At 44.7% G+C, this 21,357-nt stretch overlaps 1 protein-coding gene across 2 annotated transcripts; it reads right to left on the reverse strand.

The window, feature by feature from the left end:
* Window positions 1–265: 265 nt before the first annotated feature.
* LOC124144238 (limulus clotting factor C-like) lies at window positions 266–21,357 on the reverse strand. 2 transcript variants are annotated; one of them, XM_046513545.2, is made up of 16 exons: window positions 21,201–21,357; window positions 18,540–18,693; window positions 17,488–17,648; window positions 15,470–15,559; window positions 14,924–15,082; window positions 14,113–14,184; window positions 13,639–13,755; window positions 12,496–12,685; window positions 11,741–11,857; window positions 10,885–10,994; window positions 8,871–8,931; window positions 6,129–6,334; window positions 5,357–5,643; window positions 4,203–4,500; window positions 1,916–2,026; window positions 266–1,304 (listed from the first exon to the last, which is right to left on the reverse strand). In XM_046513545.2, the coding sequence occupies exons 1-16, from the start codon at window positions 21,205–21,207 to the stop codon at window positions 1,159–1,161; spliced, it is 2,286 nt and encodes a 761-aa protein (XP_046369501.1). In that variant the 5' UTR covers window positions 21,208–21,357; the 3' UTR covers window positions 266–1,158. The 2 variants fall into 2 exon arrangements, with proteins under 2 accessions (XP_046369501.1, XP_046369500.1); XM_046513544.2 differs by lacking the exon at window positions 21,201–21,357 and adding an exon at window positions 21,006–21,042.

Consider the following 21,357-nt stretch of genomic DNA (forward strand, 5'->3'; position numbering starts at 1 on the left):
CGGATCTTCGGCGTGACGAGCGAACGCTTTAACCACTAGGCTACCCGACCGCTCCCCTATGGTTCAGAGATGGATGAAACAAGACAGGAACATATCTAAATATTCACCACATGACCACAAGTAATACTTTGTTTTTGTTCACAAGGGCCTGTTATTGTTTTAATATTATAATATTATTAATTGTAGTTCTACTTTCATGGAACTGACCTGATATTACTGCGTTTCGGTGGAAAATAGTCCGTAAATCAATACAGCACTAACGAGATTTCATACATGCGTTTTATTAATTAAATTACAAAACTACGGTGGCTCATAAGGGACATGGAGTCTGTTTTTCAATATTTTGATATTTTGCAAATTAACACGATTTGTCTTACAAATATGTGATAAATCATGTGTAAAGAAGATATTGAATCGCTGAAAAACGAAACGAAAATGTCAAAAACTAAAATGAAAAAAAAAACAGAAAACTCTTTCCACCGCGGTGAAAATGGTTTTCTTTGTATTCATTTTAGTTTTTGACATTTTCGTTTTGTTTTTTTTGACATTTTCGTTTTGGTTTTTGACATTTCCATTTTAGTTTTTGATTTTTTCGCTTCACATTTCAGCGACTCAATAGCTACTTGAAAGTACATTTTCCATGTTTCGGTTGTTTTGTTACATGATTTATAACATATTTGTATGAAAAATTGTGTTAATTTGCAAAAGGTAACGATAAAAGTAAGTGAAACATCAAAATATTTGCCATATCATGGACACTACATGTTCACTAGAACGGCTAATTACCAAGTGTGGTTAATAAAGACATTATTACATACGCGTGTGTATTCTACTCACACTACATACTCGTCTCCCAAAATTAGTATGAAACACAGACCCATTGAATAATAGCTATACACGTATTTTAGGTAAAATCCGGTATACAATTGTGTCAAATGCAGGTTCGTCCTACATGATTTACACGTGCATATTTAGGTTTAAATAATACTCATAACATCAAAGCTGTTCCCGTGGAATGTAGGCGAGTATGCCCTGGAACCCCGAGGATGGTAGTGGACAGGGCATAGCATTTTTAGGTATAAATAATACTCATAACATCAAAGCTGTTCCCGGGGAAAGTAGGCGAGTATGCCCTGGAACCCCGAGGATGGATACGGTTCAGTAGTAGGACAGGTCAGGCGATGTCGTTTCCTCGATCCAGTCAAGAAACATATCCACTTTGGTGAAGACGCTGTAACTGGACCGCCCCTGACATGGACGTTCAGACGCCCAGCTGACTATACCTTCCAGATACCAGCGTCGCTCTGAAACATGAGTGAGTGAGTTGGGTTTAACGCCACTTTGAACAGTATTCAAGTTATATCACGGCGTGTCAGCTTGGTGTGAGAGGGAAGCCCGAAGTGATGCAGGTCTCAAACGTTCACCAGTTTGGTGAAACCCACGAGCACGGGTATGATGCTGACAAACCTAGAAACATAACCGGGACGAAACGGGATTCGAAAACACGATCATAGGTTTATTGCGAACCCAAGGGACGCAACTGTGAACAGCGAATTGCAGCGCCTTTGACGACTGGGCCACCCGTGAACCCCCCTCTGAAACAGGAGCAGTGTCAGAATGTGTTTAAGAACCATTTGTCCATTAACGCCGCACTCAGCAATATACCAGCTATATGACGGCGATCTGTAAATAATCTGGACCAGAAAATCCAGGGATTGACATCATGAGTATCGATCTGCGCAACTGGTATACCATGACATGTATCAACTAAGTCAGCGAGCCTTACCTCCCGATCCCGTTAGTCGCCTCTTGCGACAAGCATAGTCGCCTCTTACGGCAAGCAGGGGTTGCTGAAGACCTATTCTACCCGGATCTTCAGGGTCGCGGGTCTCGGTCATGAGTATCTTTGACTTACGTCCATAACTGCTCTGTCTGACCAGCGGGCCCCCGGAGTCCCCGGCACACGGGTGTTTGTTCGCAGCCATATTATCCGCACAGAACATGTTCCTTGTGACGCTGTTGTTCACTGCAAAGACAAAGGATGTGTTGGCCATGGTTGGCTTCATCATATGTGACCCACAAAGTGAAAATGGACCTTATAAGTGAAAAGTCACATTTTCATTTCTCATTGTATGTTAAGACTAAAGTATGTTGGGAACACAAATATACAATTCGCAAGCTTCAATTTATATTTACTACAGAGATACATGACATCCAACATTTGGACTCATTTTCTGCAGAGTCCCATTTTCAGACTTATAACTGTTTATGTAATAATTGCAGTTTTTAATGTCTGAATGATTTAACGTAGACATGTATGCTGAAATGTTTTGAAATAATGTTTTTATTACATTACGAACTAACGAGAGAAAAATTATTTTCGTACAGTCCGCACACATGGACATTTTTTAACGGAAGAAAGTTGACGTCAAACGTCCCTCTTTTTGACGTCACAACACAATTGTTTGCTTGCACTCATAACGTTCCATTTCTCCTGATAGGTCATATATTTCTCATGCAGTGGCGTGGCTACTGCGTGGCACAAAAAGCAAGGCCTTGTACTCACTTGTGTAGATCGTTAAAAACAATCCGAAATATTTTTTTTGTAAATGTACTTATATATGTTCTTCGTTCAGTCGTTTGTTATAGTAACATGATCTTTGGTTTACAGGATGTCTGCCAGTGTAAACCTTGTCGTGGATGAGTTGGTTCAGTTCAATATTGTTGTGTATGCTTGTTGAATTAGTTTGTGAGGATATCTGCGTTTGATCACAATGATCGATTGTTCCACTCTTGTACTCTATAACGTCCAAGGACGTGGCTGGGACATATTTGTGATATCTATGTTGTTGATAAATTGTAAGTGCCTTCTTGTTTGCTCTTGTGTTTGATTAGCGTTGTAAGTGTTTGCTTACATAATTTCCCCTAGTTACGTCCCTGTGAAATGCAATAATCATGAGTTTCTTCGTCCACGAAGCGTTATGTACGCAAAGATTACTAAACAAGTGTCTGTCAGATACCATTTATCTTACAACGAGACGAGTTGTTTCTAAACGTGGCTAAAGAGCGAAATCGTTAGTTTGATATGTTATGAAACAACGAATTGTAAGATACAGGCATGCATGAGTGAAGTATTCTGTTTATAAATCATCCTAAAATCGCGTCATTTTAGCATCGAATCGATGTATATTTTGTCTATTCTCATGATCGCAGTGACGCATGAAACACATAACGAAATGGTCATGAGTGACGTCATCCAGTTTATTACTTACTACTCATACCTAGACCAACCCCCACCCCCACCCCAGCATTGTAATTTGTGTTGATGCTGAGTGGTTGGTTCACCTACTTGAGTTTCATTGTTTTATAGGTTTTATGTGACGTCGTTCCAACAATAATTTCAGCTGAGTTTTGTATGTTTCTACATGTTTTCAGAAAAAAATCTATTAGTATGGATATAATATTGAAAAATCCTACTCGCAACTCGGAATAAAGGATTATCTGTGCATGAAATAATGTTCAATTTTTGTTTCTTTGTTCGTTTGTTTGTTGTTTAAGGCCGCACTCAACAATATTCAAGCTATATCACAGTGGTCTGTAAATAATCGAGTCTGGACCAGACAATCCAGTGATTGACATCATGAGCATCGATCCACGCAATTGGGATACGATGACATGCATCAACCAAGTCAGCGAGCCTGACCGCCCGACCCCGTTAGTCGCCTCTTACGGCAAGCATAGTCACCTTTTACGGCAAGCATGGGTCGCTGAAGACCTATTTTACCCCGGATCTTCACGGGTCTTTCCAGGCAAAACCAACTGGGATCAGACTCGGTAATGCTATGTAACATTTAGGGACCGGTCATTTATTACAGGTGTGGTGGGTCCGAGCTTTCTGAGGCACTAATGTACAGAAAATAATTATCCTCCCCGAATGCTTGTCATATTTAGAAGACCCACACCAGGTTCTTTTACAGTACTTTTTCATGACCCTCCCTTTGGAAGACAAAATGCAAATGTACTAAGTTTTATTATAAACTGTCCATTAATTCATGACCCCCCGAAAAAGTGTATTACGTTTGGGACCCACCCAACACTATGATAAATGGCCAGTCCCTTAGTGTTGTTTTGCATGGGATGCAGAGCATGGGATGCAGAGTAGGATAACCATGTTTGTGAAACTGTTCAGTTTTCAGTGTTACCTCCGTCTCTACGCAGGACCTTCTCACAGTGTCCGTTGTTCGGCTCAACTTTGAGTTCAGCTGAGCGCAGCGTCTGGGAGTATTCGGTATTGGCCACCTTGCCGAACCCCGTCACTACATAGCGGGGCAGAATCTGATCAGAGCGATTGGTCTGGTTGCCGCTAGAAGTCCGCTGTTTGGAAAGACAAGCAGGCTGAACCCTGGCGTTGACGGTCACGGATTTCTTCAGTTTCAAAAGCGCAACGTCGGAGTCGAATGTCCTAGAGTCGTAGTTGGCATTCACGTAGATTTGGGTAATCTGAAGAGGAAACATAGTTTTTGTGTATAAGGCAGCTAAACCATCAGAACTACATTGAATAATGGAGGACAATTGACTCCGAATTCTGAGCCGGAATCCCATCAAGAATGACTTTGATCGAGTAGTAGTTAGCTGCACCACTCCTAACCTGATTCAAGCCATATCAAAACCGTGAGGCACATTGCACCCGCGTGGGGAATCGAACCCGGGTCTTTTGTTGGGCGAGCCAACACTTTCACCACTAGGCTACCCCACCGCCGCTGATTGACTAAGAAAGTGAAATTGGACAGAGATTCACTGAGTTGTTGCCATATCTATTGCCCTAACAAAGATGTATGGTTGTAGTTTGTTTGTTGTTTAACGCCACACTCTGCAATATTCAATATTTCACCTTTATGACGGCGGTCTGTCAATAATCGAGTCTGGACCAGACAATCCAGTGATTGATATCATGAGCATCGATCCACGCGATCCTACCATCATTACGAAAGCCATCCATCATTTTACCATTTTGTCCACCACAGACAGGAGAAAGGTGAGGACAAATCTGTGACCAACGCTTAAACTGTTCCTCGAATGCCAGGTGATATGTCGTGTTGTTTTCCATCTTGGGGGCAGGCGCCGTATTTCACGAGGTACCAGCTTCTGTAATTCTTCATGGGAATCTGTGTTCGAATCTAAGAATCCCCCTGATTAAGTTTTAGGTTTGTTAGCACCATACCTATGCTCGTGGGTTTCACCTAGGTGGTAAATGTCTGAGACCTGCAACATATCGGGCTTCATCGCGGTGATATAACTGGAATATTGTCAAAAGCGGCGGAAAAACAAACTCACTCACTCACTCGCTTACTCTTACCCCTTTGCTTTGAATGAGCTGATCTCCATAGGAGTCGTTGACGTGCGTCACTCCAAACTTCACCACAATGTCCGAGGGGTCAAGCGGGTTTGTTGTCTGGTCTTCTGTGACGCAGTGAGCGGCAGTGATGACCCACGCGTCTCCGAGGAGGCAGCCACCACAGACGGGACGCCACTCCTTCCTGGAGGTCTTCTTCATGACCACAACGTGCCACGGCCAGTCTTCGCTCTTGGACTCGGTGCCGCCTGAGATGAGGGCAGTGCTACCTTGTGTTGGTTTGCCGCACTCTGACAGAGAATTGATGATTGTGCAAATTACCCTATTAGTCATTGATTGTGTGTTGTGTATGGAACGTGCGCGCGTGCGCGTGTGCGTGTGTGTGTGGGGTGGGTGGGGGGGTGGGGTGTTTGGGGCGAGGGGGGATGGTGGACTTGGATATTATCTCGAAAACAGTTAGTTGTCCCCGAAATTTCCTAAAAAATAAGATATATAACTTCATATTGTGGGAAAATATTTAAAAATTATAAAAGAAATCATGAAATTGTCGGTCGCTCCTATCAGGAAATCCCAAAAGGCGGCTCTGGCGAATTTTCATTTACGCTGGTATAAAGTCATTATTACAGCTAAACAAATATATGCCAATATAGCGGTTGGTAATAAACTATCTTTCTGTTTACCTACCTCGCTGACATAAAGGGATCATGCTAGAAACAAAATGTCTGGAGGTGCCATTTCCAAATAATAATATTTTTTTTACAGCGGACCCTCTTACCCGGAATACAGTGCGGAAGACTCGCCGTCCAAGTACCGTCCTCCTGACAACGTCTAAACTTCGGCCCAATCATGTTGTAAGCTTGATTACACTTGTAGTAGACGCGCGCGCCCTCGCCGTAGTTGCCCTCAGGGAGGAACACAGTCTCGTTCCCAACTCTCACGTGAGATGATGACGGGCACGTGGAGTTGCGAGACCCCGGGTTACTGAAGAATAAAACAAGTTAACATAGATTATAAGTGCTCCCGTTCGAATTTGAAACACTGATCGACCCTGGAGAAGTCGCGTTGACCAACGTATGACCCAGGTTAACTGTGGTTCACCAATGTTAGCACATGTTGACTGATTTACCAAAGTCTCCTTTGTCTATTTAACACCTGGTTAGCTACCTCCCTCTGATGTCATCGGTAAAGATAACAACTTTCATTCTATTGATTCAGTCATGAATTAAAGCATTTGGTGAACTAACCATGTATTGAAAGTATAATTTATATACAAGCGGGAAAACGTTCCTGTGCATCAATGACTGTCAAGGGAAATAAAAACATATACGCAAACATGAGAACGATTTTGCAACAGAACAATATATTGTCCATGAAACGTGAATTCATCACGACAGTTTCAACACATGTTCTCTGTAAACGTCTTCTCAGGCTGAAAATGGCGTGGGTTCAACTGGCAGTTTCACAAGTCAAAATCGGGTACGAGAGTCAATATCGGATTGGTCGTATGTCCAACGTTCGCAGCGACACAAGCTTGACAACGGCGCTTCATTGACGACACAAGATGGTTGGGGAAGGCTTGTGGGATGTCATTCAAGATCTGGACCAAGGCCAGTCGTTGCTGGACCAACGTCACCAGTTGAAGTGAAAGTCTGCGTAAACGACGTTTCGCGGTGTAGGTCAGGGCGGATAACTTCCTCGCGGTACAGTACACCTGCCAAATTGCCATCGATGACCACTTTATTGGTTCTATGATGTCCAGTGATGCCTCCTTACACTATTACGCTCCCACCACCGAAAGCAGAACGTTGAACAACACACGCGTCGGCGTAACATTCCACCCGACTGTGATATACAAGCCGACGGTCATCAGTGCTGTCAAGATGAAACCTGGGCTCATCTCTGAAGAGGACTCATCTCCAGTCCTGTAACCTCAACCTCACACGTTGTCTTGACCATGCCAGGCGTGCAGTTCAATGACGTGGCAACAAAATTTGATGTGCAGCTGGACATCGTGGTCGGACGTTATGCGCTCGAAACGAATCCATACAGTCGTTGCAGTTATCGGACGTAAGCCAAGGATGCTGCAGGCTGTCAATGTTGCAGTCTTTACTCGATTTGCTGGTGGACCAGGCGGATATGATTATCTTGCTGACGTTACTCGTGAACGTCTAGGGCGTGGTCGGTCCCTGGCAGTCACCTCAGAGCTACTGTATGATGTTACGATGAATACCAGAATGCCTTGCAAAACGTTTTGTGCAATTCCGGTTCCAAGCATTCCAGTTGCACGCAACCTCTCATTTTCAGAGAGACGTGGCATAGCGTTTACGAGGTTTGACCGTCAAGAAAGTTGCTTTTCACAGTTAAAACACTTTAACGATTTACTCTGTGTTTGAATTGACTCGGTCCCACGTCTACTGTGAATGTGGGACGAAATTCTAACCCTCGGCTCGTAGGAGTTTATGCATGCAATGAGTGAGTATGGTTTTACGCGACTTTTAGCAATATTCCAGCAATATCACGGCGGGGGACACCAGAAATGGGCTTCACGCATTGTAGTCATATGGGGAATCGAACCCGGGTCTCGTCGTGACAAGCGAACACTCTACCCACTAGTCTACCCCACCGCCCTGCTTACAGTGAACGGGAGGGACGTGCAATTGAAAGTTCCATGGCAATTTTATTTTAATGTGACTTTGTATGGTGCACAGGGACACCTATAGTTAACTTCCGATTTTTTATATAAATACTGTTTAATGCATACGTTAAAAGGGCACGTAAAGTCTGGTCCAGACTCGATCATTTACAGACCGCCGTCATATAGCTGGAATTTTGCTGAGTGCGGCGTAAAACAACCAACCAACCAACAAACCCACTCATTAATATACGTTTAAACTGTTTAACTCAGTACAGTGTATTTGAACAGAGTTCACCAATTAGTTGTGTCATATTTTGTGAGATATTTACCATTTACTTGCTTTTGTTTTTCGTTTGGGGAGGGGGTCGATTTTGCCTCTCGTTTTTTCATGACATCATGAGCTTCGATCTACGCAATTGGGATACGATGACATGCATCAACCAAGTCAGCGAGCTTGACACCCGATCCCGTTAGTCCCCTCTTCCGAAAAGCATGGGTTGCTAAAGATCAATCCTAATCCGGATCTAAATGGACTGGGTGGTGAGGCAGTCTATTGGTTAAAGCGTGAGCCACACAAAAGACCAAGGTTGGTTCAGTTCCCAATATAGGTCTCCCCGCCTTGGTCTAGCTTGGCTAAAACCCGCCTCACTCACTCTTTTAAGCCGCAATGCCTATATGATAATTGCTAATTTGAAAAAAAAGTAAATAAGAAAAACGGTGCATAAACACCTACGAATAAATTTAAAATTATCTGAAATTGGGACTAGTTTAAACTGGCTGCACCATTTTCAGTGCTGTTTAAAATGTGAACATACCCTATGCACTTAATAACCCTGACTCTCTATGAAAGGCGATCATATTGACATAATAATGAGGACTTACCATCCGTTTCCAAAACAGCGTATCCCTTTCTTTGGTGTCCCTGGGTTCGGACAGGTTACCACTGAATAAAGGTAACACAAATGTACACATTCTCATACTGCTGAGTTTCTTGTTGAACGCAGCATTCAACGATATTACAGCTATATGATGTGGGCCAGATAAAAGATCCACGCCGTCGGGGTAGGCGGACACACGTTCAACCAAGTCACCGAGCTTGACCACCCGATCCATATTGTCGCCTCTTACGACCATCACACGTTCCTGGGGACATACCATCATACGTTCCTGGAGACAGACCATCATACGTTCGTGGGGACATACCAGCATAAATTCCTGGGGACATACCATCATACGTTCCTGGGGACATACTATCATACGTTCCTGGGGACATACCATCGATATCATACGTTCCTGGGGACATACCATCATACGTTCCTAGGGACATACCATCATACGTTCCTGGGGACATACTATCACATGTTCCTCGGGACATACCATCATGCGTTCTTGGGGACATACCATCATACGTTCCTGGGGACATACCATCATACGTTCCTAAGGGCATACCATCAAACGATCCTGGGGACATACTATCATACGTTCCTGGGGACAAACTATCATACGTTCCTGGGGACATATCATCATACGTTCCTGGGCACATACCATCTTACGTTCCTGGGGACAGGCCATCATACGTTCCTGGGGACATACTATCATACGTTCCTGGGGACTACCATCATACGTTCCTAGGGACATACCATCATACGTTCCTGGGGACATACTATCACATGTTCCTCGGGACATACCATCATACGTTCCTGGGGACATACCATCATACGTTCCTGGGGACAGGCAATCATACGTGCCTGGGGACATACTATCATACGTTCCTGGGGACATACCATCATACGTTCCTGGGGACAGGCAATCACACGTTCCTGGGGACATACCACCATACGTTCCTGGGGACAAACTATCATATGTTCCTGGGGACATACCATCACACGTTCCTGGGGACATACTATCATACGTTCCTGGGGACATACCATCACACGTTCCTGGGGACAGGCCATCACACATTCCTGGGGACATACTATCATATGTTCCTGGGGACATACCATCACACGTTCCTGGGGACAGGCCATCACACGTTCCTGGGGACATACCATCATACGTTCCTGGGGACAGGCAATCACACGTTCCTGGGGACATACCACCATACGTTCCTGGGGACATACTATCATATGTTCCTGGGGACATACCATCACACGTTCCTGGGGACAGGCCATCACACGTTCCTGGGGACATACTATCATACGTTCCTGGGGACATACCATCACACGTTCCTGGGGACAGGCCATCACACGCTCCTGGGGACATACTATCATATGTTCCTGGGGACATACCATCACACGTTCCTGGGGACAGGCCATCACACGTTCCTTGGGACATACCATCATACGTTCCTGGGGACAGGCAATCACACGTTCCTGGGGACATACCACCATACGTTCCTGGGGACATACTATCATATGTTCCTGGGGACATACCATCACACGTTCCTGGGGACAGGCCATCACACGTTCCTGGGGACATACTATCACACGTTCCTGGGGACATACCACCATACGTTCCTGGGGACATACTATCATATGTTCCTGGGGACATACTATCATACGTTCCTGGGGACATACTATCATATGTTCCTGGGGACATACCATCACACGTTCCTGGGGACATACCACCATACGTTCCTGGGGACATACTATCATATGTTCCTGGGGACAGGCCATCACACGTTCCTGGGGACAGGCCATCACACGTTCCTGGGGACAGGCCATCACACGTTCCTGGGGACAGGCCATCACACGTTCCTGGGGACATACCATCATAGTTCCCCGGGACATTCTGTCCCGAATCCCCAGTGGGGAGGCTGGGATCTGACGTTGATGCTCATTGTGTATGAAACTTTTATTTATGCTCAAGTCAAGATGTTATTTTTTGTTTGATTTACCTGAGACGCATTGAGGCTGGACCGGCGGATACCAGGCCCCGTCGATGTGGCAGTAACGCTCAGGTATGTTGGGGTGAAGAACGAACCCCACGTCACACTCATAAATGACCCTGTGGGAGATAGGTAGCAGAGCATATAGACGACAGGTGCACATACATCTGATTGGCCATTAACGCTCGAATATAAGTAGAGAATGCGATACCAATCGCTGTTGACCAATGCGTCAGACACCTTCTGGTTGGCGTCAGCTACATGGATTGGAAGTGGCAATGGTCAAGGTTAAGGAATCTCAGAATATTCTCCTCATACACCCGCCGTAAATTCTATTTTGATGATTGCAAAAAAAACAAAAAAACCATTTGAACATGCATTTACAACGTATAACGTTAACCGTTTGTTTGCTACACTTTGCAATAGAAACCTACCCTGGTACCTCCAACAGCGTCAGGATGAAAGTACATTAATGTCAAATCGTGGCAAAATACCTGAATAAACTTGTCAAACTAGAAAAATAGAGAAAGAAAAAACTCGGCAAAGTGAAGTAACTGTTGTGAATATATAAGCAAACTCGGAGACGACACTTGTACTTCTTGTGGAGAACGCGGGATTCCAGTTTATAGCTCACCTGATAATAAACACATACAAATTCTGTCTTTAAATGCGACGACTACAGAGGAAATTTAGTCGAAATCCTCATAACGAACTACGGTTATAACGAACTAAAATTTGTGGTCCCTCTGAGTTCGTTATAACCGTAGTTTACTGTACTTTGCAAGGAAAACGGGCATCGTACTCACAATTCCCGTGATATACACACGTACTTGTGAGTAACGCGGGCCTCTAGTTCATAGCTCACCTGATGCCGGGTACGTTCTTGTTAGTGGGGGACTCAGGGCCCTGGGTCAGCGATCCGTGAACAAGCTCGGTCAGCGGAGGACACGTGACTTTGGGTTCTTGTTCCACCTCCTTACACCTGTGGAGCGACACATGGTTATTATGGAGCGATGCAAATGTTGGCGAATTCATGCAGGTTTATTCCATGACGACATACAAACGCTTGTAACAATCCCGCTGTGGAACTGTGATCAACAGCAAAAAGACGGCACGTAGAAGGAGACACAATGGCCCATGCAGAGTGAGTGAGTGAGTGCTGTTTCACGCCACTTTTCAATCCAGTGACTGACATCATGAGCATCGATCCACGCAATTGGGATACGATGACATGCATCAACCAAGTATGCGAGCATGACCACCCGATCCCGTTAGTCGCCTCTTAAGACAAGCATAGTCGCCTGTTACGACAAGCATGGGTTGCTGAAGACCTATCCTAACCCGGATCTTCACGGGTACCATGTTTGTATTAAGAACTGGCTTGGTGAGTGAGTCAGCTTTTATGTCGTTTCTAGCAATATTACAGCAACAGCAGGGAGGTCAAGACCAGAATTGGGCTTCATATCAGGAGGGGAATCGAACCCGTACCTTTTTCAGGAAGAGCAAATGCTTTAACCATTAAGCTACCCCACCGTCCCCGGACTGAAAGGATAACCGTTGGTGGAAAATATCAACGGTTTAGAGTCACATATGCTGTTTGCGATATTTGGAACATGTTACCTGGGCGTCCAGTGGTTCCACTCTCCATCTTCTCCGCAGACCAGCGAGTACTGGCCGTCCAACACATAGCCCTGGTTACACTCGTATATCACTTCCGTCCCCTCGTAGTACCTGTCGTCACGCACCTCCTCGAACGTCTGGTGGATCCCATTCGCCACAATACTGGGAGGTGAGCAGGTTTTGCGCTTTTCTGAAACACGACATGCCAACATCTATAACGTACATCGTTGTGGAGAGCGAGTGAGGTTTTAGCAATAGTCCAGTATATCATGGTGGGCTATAACGCCGGAGAGCGAGTGAGGTTTTAGCAATAGTCCAGTATATCAAGGCGGGCGATAACGCCGGAGAGTGAGTGAGGTTTTAGCAATAGTCCAGTATATCAAGGCGGGCGATAACGCCGGAGAGCAAGTGAGGTTTTTGTAATAGTCCAGTATATCAAGGCAAGCGATAACGCCGGAGAGTGAGTGAGGTTTCAGTAATAGTCCAGTATATCAAAGCAAGCGATAACACCGGAGAGTGAGTGAGGTTTTAGCCATAGTCCAGTATATCAAGGCAAGCGATAACGCCGGAGAGTGAGTGAGGTTTTTGCAATAGTCCAGTATATCAAGTCAAGCGATAACGCCGGAGAGTGAGTGAGGTTTTAGCAATAGTCCAGTATATCAAGGCGGGCGATAACGCCGGAGAGTGAGTGAGGTTTTAGCAATAGTCCAGCCTATGACGGCGAGCGAAACATCTGCAGAGTGAGTAAGGCTTTAGTAGCAGCAAGCGATACCGATGGAGGATGGGAGGTTTTAGCAGTAGTTCAGTGTATAACAGCAAGCGAATGAGATTTCAGCAACATCCAGCATATCATTGCGAGTGACACTGTGAATGCGTTCTTGTAAGGAATGTAGCCAAGGTTTTTGGTATGACCAGGTGGTGACTTAAAAGGTCACCAAAATGATGCCCCCTTCCATTGGGATCGATTAAGAAAAGTATAATGTATTGAGGAAAAATCATATTTTGGGTGACCGGTAATATCTGAAGAATCAAACCTAATAAAATGACATCTTGAAGAAAAATCAAAATAATTTGTTTAAATTAATTCAGCTGTATAATGTATGCTTACTCCATCTTCTTGTGGAAACCATGGACTATACATACCACACTTGGGCACCGAGGACCACATGCCGTCAAGTTTGCAGTAGATGGAGCGTGCGCCAACCACTCTGTAGCCGTCGTCACACTTCACCTTCACCTTGGCCAGCGCAGTGAAGGGAGCTGAAGACAAAAGGCACATGAATTATGTCTTACTTTCAGTGCTGGATAGTCGTTTTAGATGCGACTCCTAACTATGCCAGCATCCACTGGTCCCAGGTTCTAATCCCAGGGTCTCCTCAGACGTGGTGTGCTGGTGGGTTCGATCAAAGCGGTAAATGACACACTGACACGCAAGCACGCCAAGAAAATTTACACAGTGTACTGAGGTCAGTAACTGAACACCGTCTGCTGTGTGACAAAAAGCTTTGGGTAAGGTGATTCGACTCAGAGTATATTTGTGTCTATGCTTTTTTAACCGGTAACAGTTATCCCTAACGACGTACTGCAAAATATCTCTGGGTCGTCAAAACATCTCACCTTCATCCTGGTCCAGTCTGTCCCTGACAAAGTACATGTGGTCACTTGCATTGGGGTTCTTGCAGATTGCTTCTGCAATGATATGAGAAATTCACATGGTGACTGGCCATTGGTCGTTTAAATATGTAGGTAGCTTACAGCTGCTTATGTATCACGAGTCCGTCATGACGTGTGTAGCCTACCACAGAGTCCGTCATGACGTGTGTAGCCTACCACACAGTCCGTCATGACGTGTGTAGCCTACCGCAGAGTCCGTCATGACGTGTGTAGCCTACCACAGAGTCCGTCGTGACGTATGTAGCCTACCGCAGAGTCCGTCATGACGTGTGTAGCCTACCACAGAGTCCGTCGTGACGTGTGTTACATGTGTAGCCTACCACAGAGTCCGTCGTGACGTGTGTGACGTATGTAGCCTACCACAGAGTCCGTCGTGACGTGTGTGACGTATGTAGCCTACCACAGAGTCCGTCGTGACGTGTGTAGCCTACCACAGAGTCCGTCATGACCTGTGTGACGTATGTAGCCTACCACACTGTCCGTCATGACTTGTGTGACGTATGTAGCCTACCACACTGTCCGTCATGACTTGTGTGACGTATGTAGCCTACCACACTGTCCGTCATGACTTGTGTGACGTATGTAGCCTACCACAGTGTCCGTCGTGACGTGTGGGGCGTATGGTACCTACCGAAGAGTCCGTCACGACGTGTTTGATCTATGTAGCTACCGAAGAGTCCGTCATGGCGTGTGTGACGTATGTAGCCTACAACATAGTCCGTCATATGACGTATGTGTGACGTATGGTACCTACCACAATATGGAGACTCCGATGACCATGTGCCATTTGGTCTACACTGCAGGATATGCTGACCTACTAGGCTGTAACCATGGGAACAGGTGTACGTTGCTGTCATCCCCGACACCTCAACATCACCGTGAGCGGGCTTCGTGACGATACGACATTCCGTACCTGTAGGGAAATGGATAGGTTTTAGCCATGGCAACTGATATTCCAAAGGGTGTACGGATGTCACGTGAGTGATTTAGGTAGGGAACATGGTCACGCAATTCAGGGCAACCTGACAATATTTGAAAGGGGATACGTGTGACGGGCTGCACGGTGCTTTTTCCTACAAGGCCTTTGTCTGCAGGGAATATAGTGTCATGAGAGTTTGTCGACAACACGACACGCTGTAGATGAAGGCAGAATAGGCATATCATGAGATTGTTTGGACAAAACGACGCACTTTAGACGAAGACATGACAGATCACCTTTAAATTAACTAGGGCATAGGCTTCCATTATACAGCAGATGACATTGCGACACGGTTTGACATAATAAAGTAAAGAACAGTACCTGTTTGACATCGATCCCCAGTGAAACCGTCAGGACATTGGCACCGGCGGTCGATACAGGTACCTCCGTTGAAGCACAGCGAACTGCAGTCTGGAGGCACAAAGCAGGGAGAATCACATCAATACTTACACACTGCACGTGTGTGTGAATGATCAATGATGGCATAATTGCATTTACAGTGTCATTATTGTTTTTGTTTTTTTAACTTTACGTTTCATTTTCACGAATATGTCTATAACAGTGTACAGGTGTACTTTTTATATCCGACCCGTGAAGATTCCGGGGTAGAATAGGTCTTCAGAAACCCATGCTTGCCGTAAAAGGTGACTATGCTTGTCGTAAAAGGCGACTAACGGGATCGGGTGGTCAGGCTGGCTGAATTGGTTGATGCATGTCATCAATCCCAATTGCGTGGATCGATGATCATGATATTAATTTCTGGATTGTCTGGTCCAGACTCGATTATTTACAGACCGCCGTCATATAGCTGGAATATTGCTGAGTGCGGCGTTAAACAACAAACCAACCAACCAACCAACCAACTTTTTATATCCACGTTTAGGGGTGAGTAAGTGAGCGAATATACCACTTTTATCATACCGGCCTGTAAATAAAGACAGGCAACGAATGGTTGACTGTATGAGCAACGATCCACGGTGCACGATGACACACAATCAGGCAGGTCACGCTGACACAATCAGGTAGGTCACGCTGACACAATCAGGCAGGTCACGCTGACACAATCAGGCAGGTCACACTGACACAATCAGGTCACGCTGACACAATCAGGCAAGTCACGCTGACATAATGTAACCATCCAATTCACATCACTCGGCTCCTGCATCAAGCAGTGGCACATGGGCACCCAAGCAGCTTCACAACGAGTGCTCTCCCGTTCATATGCACCTTCATACATATGTGTGTAAAAAGACCGCCTCCGTGGTCTAGTGGTAGAGCGTCCGCCCGGAGAGCGGAAGGTCCAGGGTTCGATCCCGGGCCGCGTCATACAAAAAGACGTTAAAAGATTGTACTTGTTGTTACCCTGTCTGGCGCTCGGCATTAAGGGGCTAAAACAAGGACTGGTCGGCTCGGAGTCAGTATACTGTGTCTGAGTGGGGTATTCATGTTAAACTGCGGCATGGTATCTCAGTGAGCTAGCACTATACATCGGCATCAGTCCGGACTAGTACAAGCAGCCACACACACACATACACGTGCATGCACGTCGCTATATAAGTGCAATAATCTTGGACGCGACGTGATTTTTCTTAAAAATATATCTAACTGTGTAGCTGTAGCTGACAAAAATACTTAATCTCAATACTAAAATCCTAGCACCACCATCTACCACCACCCACCCCAACCCACTCAGGTGTGTATAGTTGCACCCGGAGCTCATTTGCAACATGTCTGGAGCAGGTGTCCATGCACATTTAAACGAGTGCACATGTGCAGTCTATGTATGTTGTCACGTGAACGTTTATGCCAACGCCAGGGGATGATCTATATAACAGATCTGTTCATTTTCCAACACCAAACAAATTGGCAACAGTTCTGTATCCTGAAGTTGACGCCGTTCAGTACAGAGCAATACAAACTTTAACACCAAGGTATGGAGGGACAATGTTTTCTTTGGGTTTCAAGGAGTCAAAACGTTGGGTATATATTAAATCAAACACATGTTGGTTCATTCGAAGATTTTAGTAGAGTGACTCTCTTCTCATTCGACTTTGATTGGAAAACAACCTTGACGTGAACCGACTGATAAAAATATGTGCTTTACACCATGTACATACACCATTTACACACCTGAGTGAATGTCCAGGTGAACGTATAGTGCATTTACATGTACACACGTATGTATAGTTGCACATGTGCACAAATACACACGTGAGTAATTGTTGTGCATGTGAACGGGGTATTAGACACTTTAAGTGAAAACCATGTCTCTCATTAAACAATGTTACAGGGAAATGCCACAGCTCTCTCTAGTAACAGTTTTGAACAGCCACACCCACCTTTAGTGCATCGACGGCCATATTTGTTTGGGGGGCAGGTGCCACACCCCTCACTGTTGCACGTGGAGCAATGACGATACCGAGGGCACAGGAGCCGCTTCAGTTTCCGGCGGTGCGTGCAGTAGTCACAGTAGGAGTTGAATCCATCAAACAGGCTACACCTGAGTCGAAAATACATCATCATTATCATCATCAGCAGCAGCAGCAGCAGCATCGTCGTCATCATCATAATCTTCATATTCACCATGATGACCATCATCGCCATCGTCAGCATCATGATCATCATCAACCACAACATCATCACCATCAGCAGCATTATCATCAACATCATCATCGTCATCATCATCAACAACATCATCGTCATCATCATGATCATCATCAACATCATCATCATTGTTAAGAGCGATAGTTACAGACAGCATCTGTGAGTGGCATGAAGAAGCTGCTGCATCAATGAAGACAGGATTGACTTACGGATTCCAACTTGTTTACTGTTTCAATGCCACGCGTGGGTACAGGTGCTAGAAGAACATATATCATGCAAGTAATCAACAGCTGCGTACGACATAGATGTACAGTAGGAAGCCATGTCGACCCTGTTTTCACTGATGCTTGCAGGCGGACTAGAGGAGCATACCAATGTTATTCTTTACAGCATTAGATATTATCATTACAGACGTTTCTGCAATTGTTGGATATTTACAGCTGTAGTAATTACGAAAGGACATTTCTTCAAGCCGAGAAGTTGTAAAAAGTGGTAATTATCTCCAAGTGCTTATGCATTGTCTTTGCCCATGCGAAGTGGCTGACCCCCAGAGATCCGAAGATCCGAAGATCCGAACCTAGTTTGTCATGTACGCAAGTTCTGTAGTTACGAAGTAGACAAAATACCAACCACTGGTTTGTCTAGTCCGGATTCGACCGGATACCGTTATAGGCGTATTGATATCTGATGGTTACCGATCAGAGAAGATTGACGTCTGACCATGGATAAGTATTTGAGACATAAAATCACTTCAACGTCTTAAAATGTCTGATGAAATTAGCCATACCTTCTGACTGGTATCCTGATTCTCTCCCTTTGTTGACCACACTTGCAAGTCACGTGCCCACCCGAGCATTTCTCCGCGCCAGAGGGAAATGCTAAGGCGGAAGCGTTGACGACACAAGATAGTCCCAACAAGCAGATGCAACCGGAGACCGGGACTGTGGACGACAGAGAGGTCACTCACATATACACGTCACATGGTAAACAACACGCAGTATCTCAGTAGGGGGAGAAGGAGACGGTCTTGGTGGTTGAACGCCGCTTTGAACAGTATTTCAGTTACATCAGGGCGTGTCAGCTATGTGGGAGGAAAGCCCGAAGGGACGCATGCCTTTGACGTTTACCTCTTTGGTGAAACCCACGAGCACGGGTATGGTGCTGACAAACCTAGAAACATAATCGGGGCGAACCGGGATTCGAACCCACAATCATAGGTTTCTGGTGTGCCCAAGGGACGCAACTCAGCACAGCGAATCGCGACGCCTTAGACGAACCCACGATTGTAGGTTTGTGGCACGTCAAAACTGATGCAGTTCTGCACACTGCGGTTCAGACGACTTGGTCACTGTGCCCCTAGGAGATGAAGAGATTAGCAATGAAGCATCAACATAAAAATACATGCAGTATTACTTTCATGTGTCAACTAGCACATTGCCCTGGATTTGCAGCCTGAATGAATGCATGAGAACCCATCTCTTCATATTTACCCGGGATGAATACATGAAAACCCATCTCTTCAGATTTGCCCTAAATGAATACATGAGAACCCATCTCTTCTTATACCCTGAATAAATACATGAGAACCCATCTATTCATATTTATATTGAATGATTAGATGAGAGCCCATCTCTTCATATTTACCCTAAATGAATCATGACAACCCATCTCTTCATATTTATATTGAAGGATTAGATGAGAACCCATCTCTTCATATTTGCCCTAAATGAATACATGAGAACCCATCTCTTCATATTTGCCTTGAATGAATACATGAGAACCCATCTCTTCATATAAACCCTGAATGATTACATGAGAACCCATCTATTTAAATGTACCCTGAATAATTACATGAGAACTCATCTCTTCATATTGACCTTGAATGAATACATGAGAAACCATCTCTTCATATTTGCCCTGAATGATTACATGAGAACCAATCTCTTCATATTGACTTTGAATGAATACATGAGAACCCATCTCTTCATATTGACCCCTAATAAATACATGAGAACCCATCTCTTCATACTGACCCTGAATGAATACATGAGAACCCATCTCTTCATACTGACCCTGAATGATTACATGAGAACCCATCTCTTCATACTGACCCTGAATGAATACATGAGAACCCATCTCTTCATATTTACCCTGAATGAATACATGAGAACCCATCTCTTCATATTTACCCTGAATAAATACATGTACCATATGTGAATTCCATTAAACCCATCTGTGCATAATAAACCCTCCGTCAACCACTGTGTGCATATTTACCTGTGTGTGAATCCACTTTAACCGATCTAGGCGTTTTCAAACCTGAGTAAATTCGCTTAAACCAACATATGCATTGTTAACCCTGTGTGAATTCACTTAAAACAATCTATGCATATTTAACTTGGTGTGAAATTTTCAATACATTCCTGTGAATACACAGAAACTCATCTATGTACATATCAATGTCTGAATACAAAGAAATCAATCTATGCACATATCCCCGTGTGAATACACAGGAATCCATTTATGCACATATCCCTGTGTGAATACACAGGAATCCATCTCTGCACATATCCGTGTGTGAATACACAGGAATCCATCTATGCACATATCCCCGTGTGAATACACAGGAATCCATTTATGCACATATCCCTGTGTGAATACACAGGAATCCATCTCTGCACATATCCGTGTGTGAATACACAGGAATCCATCTATGTACACATCCCTGTGTGAATACACAGGAATCCATCTATGCACATATCCCCGTGTGAATACACAGGAATCCATCTTTGCACATATCCCTGTGTGAATACACAGGAATCCATCTTTGCACATATCCCTGTGTGAATACACAGGAATCCATTTATGCACATATCCCTGTGTGAATACACAGGAATCCATATAAGCACATATCCGTGTGTGAATACACAGGAATCCATCTATGCACATTTCCCAGTGTGAATACAGAGGAATTCATCTTTGCACATATCCTTATGTGAATACACAGGAATCCATCTTTGCACATATCCCTATATTCTCTGCATATTCACCTTTGTATGGATACATTCAAACCTTTCCATGCATAATTACCTGACGGGTTTTTTATACACGCAACATCCTTCTAAGCGTCGTATAGACCCTTGTGAACCCATTTCAATATATTTGTTTACATATACCTGCAAGCAAAGACTCCTTACAGGACTGGCATAAGGTAATAATGATATGATAAGGTAACACAGGAATACCATCCTACCAAACATGGGTAGATACCTCATCCAGGCCTACACGAATCACTACATATTCACTTCGTCACCCCGCATGAATCACATAATCACACCTGTGTATACACAGCCCTTCATACACTCGACGCAACACAGTATATGTATCAGCAATTGCAGGCATATGATTGACCAAACATCTGTAGATGGAAGTGTTGATGAGTACTTACAGAGCATGTTTAGGACACCAGGAAACCAGGAGTTGCTGTCACCCGACAGCCCGTGATCAGCTCCCTCGCCTGGGACGTAGCAGAGTGAAACGGAAAGGAGGAAGTAGACAGGAGTCTCCCTATATTGTGGTGAGATCAATAGCTCCGAACCTGCCGG

Source organism: Haliotis rufescens, unplaced genomic scaffold (genome assembly GCF_023055435.1).
Source record: "Haliotis rufescens isolate VD_foot unplaced genomic scaffold, xgHalRufe1.0.p SCAF_16, whole genome shotgun sequence".
NCBI classification, from domain to species: Eukaryota; Metazoa; Mollusca; class Gastropoda; order Lepetellida; family Haliotidae; genus Haliotis; species Haliotis rufescens.

Bases quoted from the DNA above. Each gene is read 5' to 3' on its own strand.
- LOC124144238 (XM_046513544.2), bottom strand. From the start codon at position 21,027: ATGAGGTATCTACCCATGTTTG. The intron at 15,083-15,469 runs GTACTGTTCTTT...ATTTCCCTACAG, and splicing joins TGGGGATCGATGTCAAACAG to GTACGGAATGTCGTATCGTC. The intron at 1,305-1,915 runs GTAAGTCAAAGA...CTCATGTTTCAG, and splicing joins CAGACAGAGCAGTTATGGAC to AGCGACGCTGGTATCTGGAA.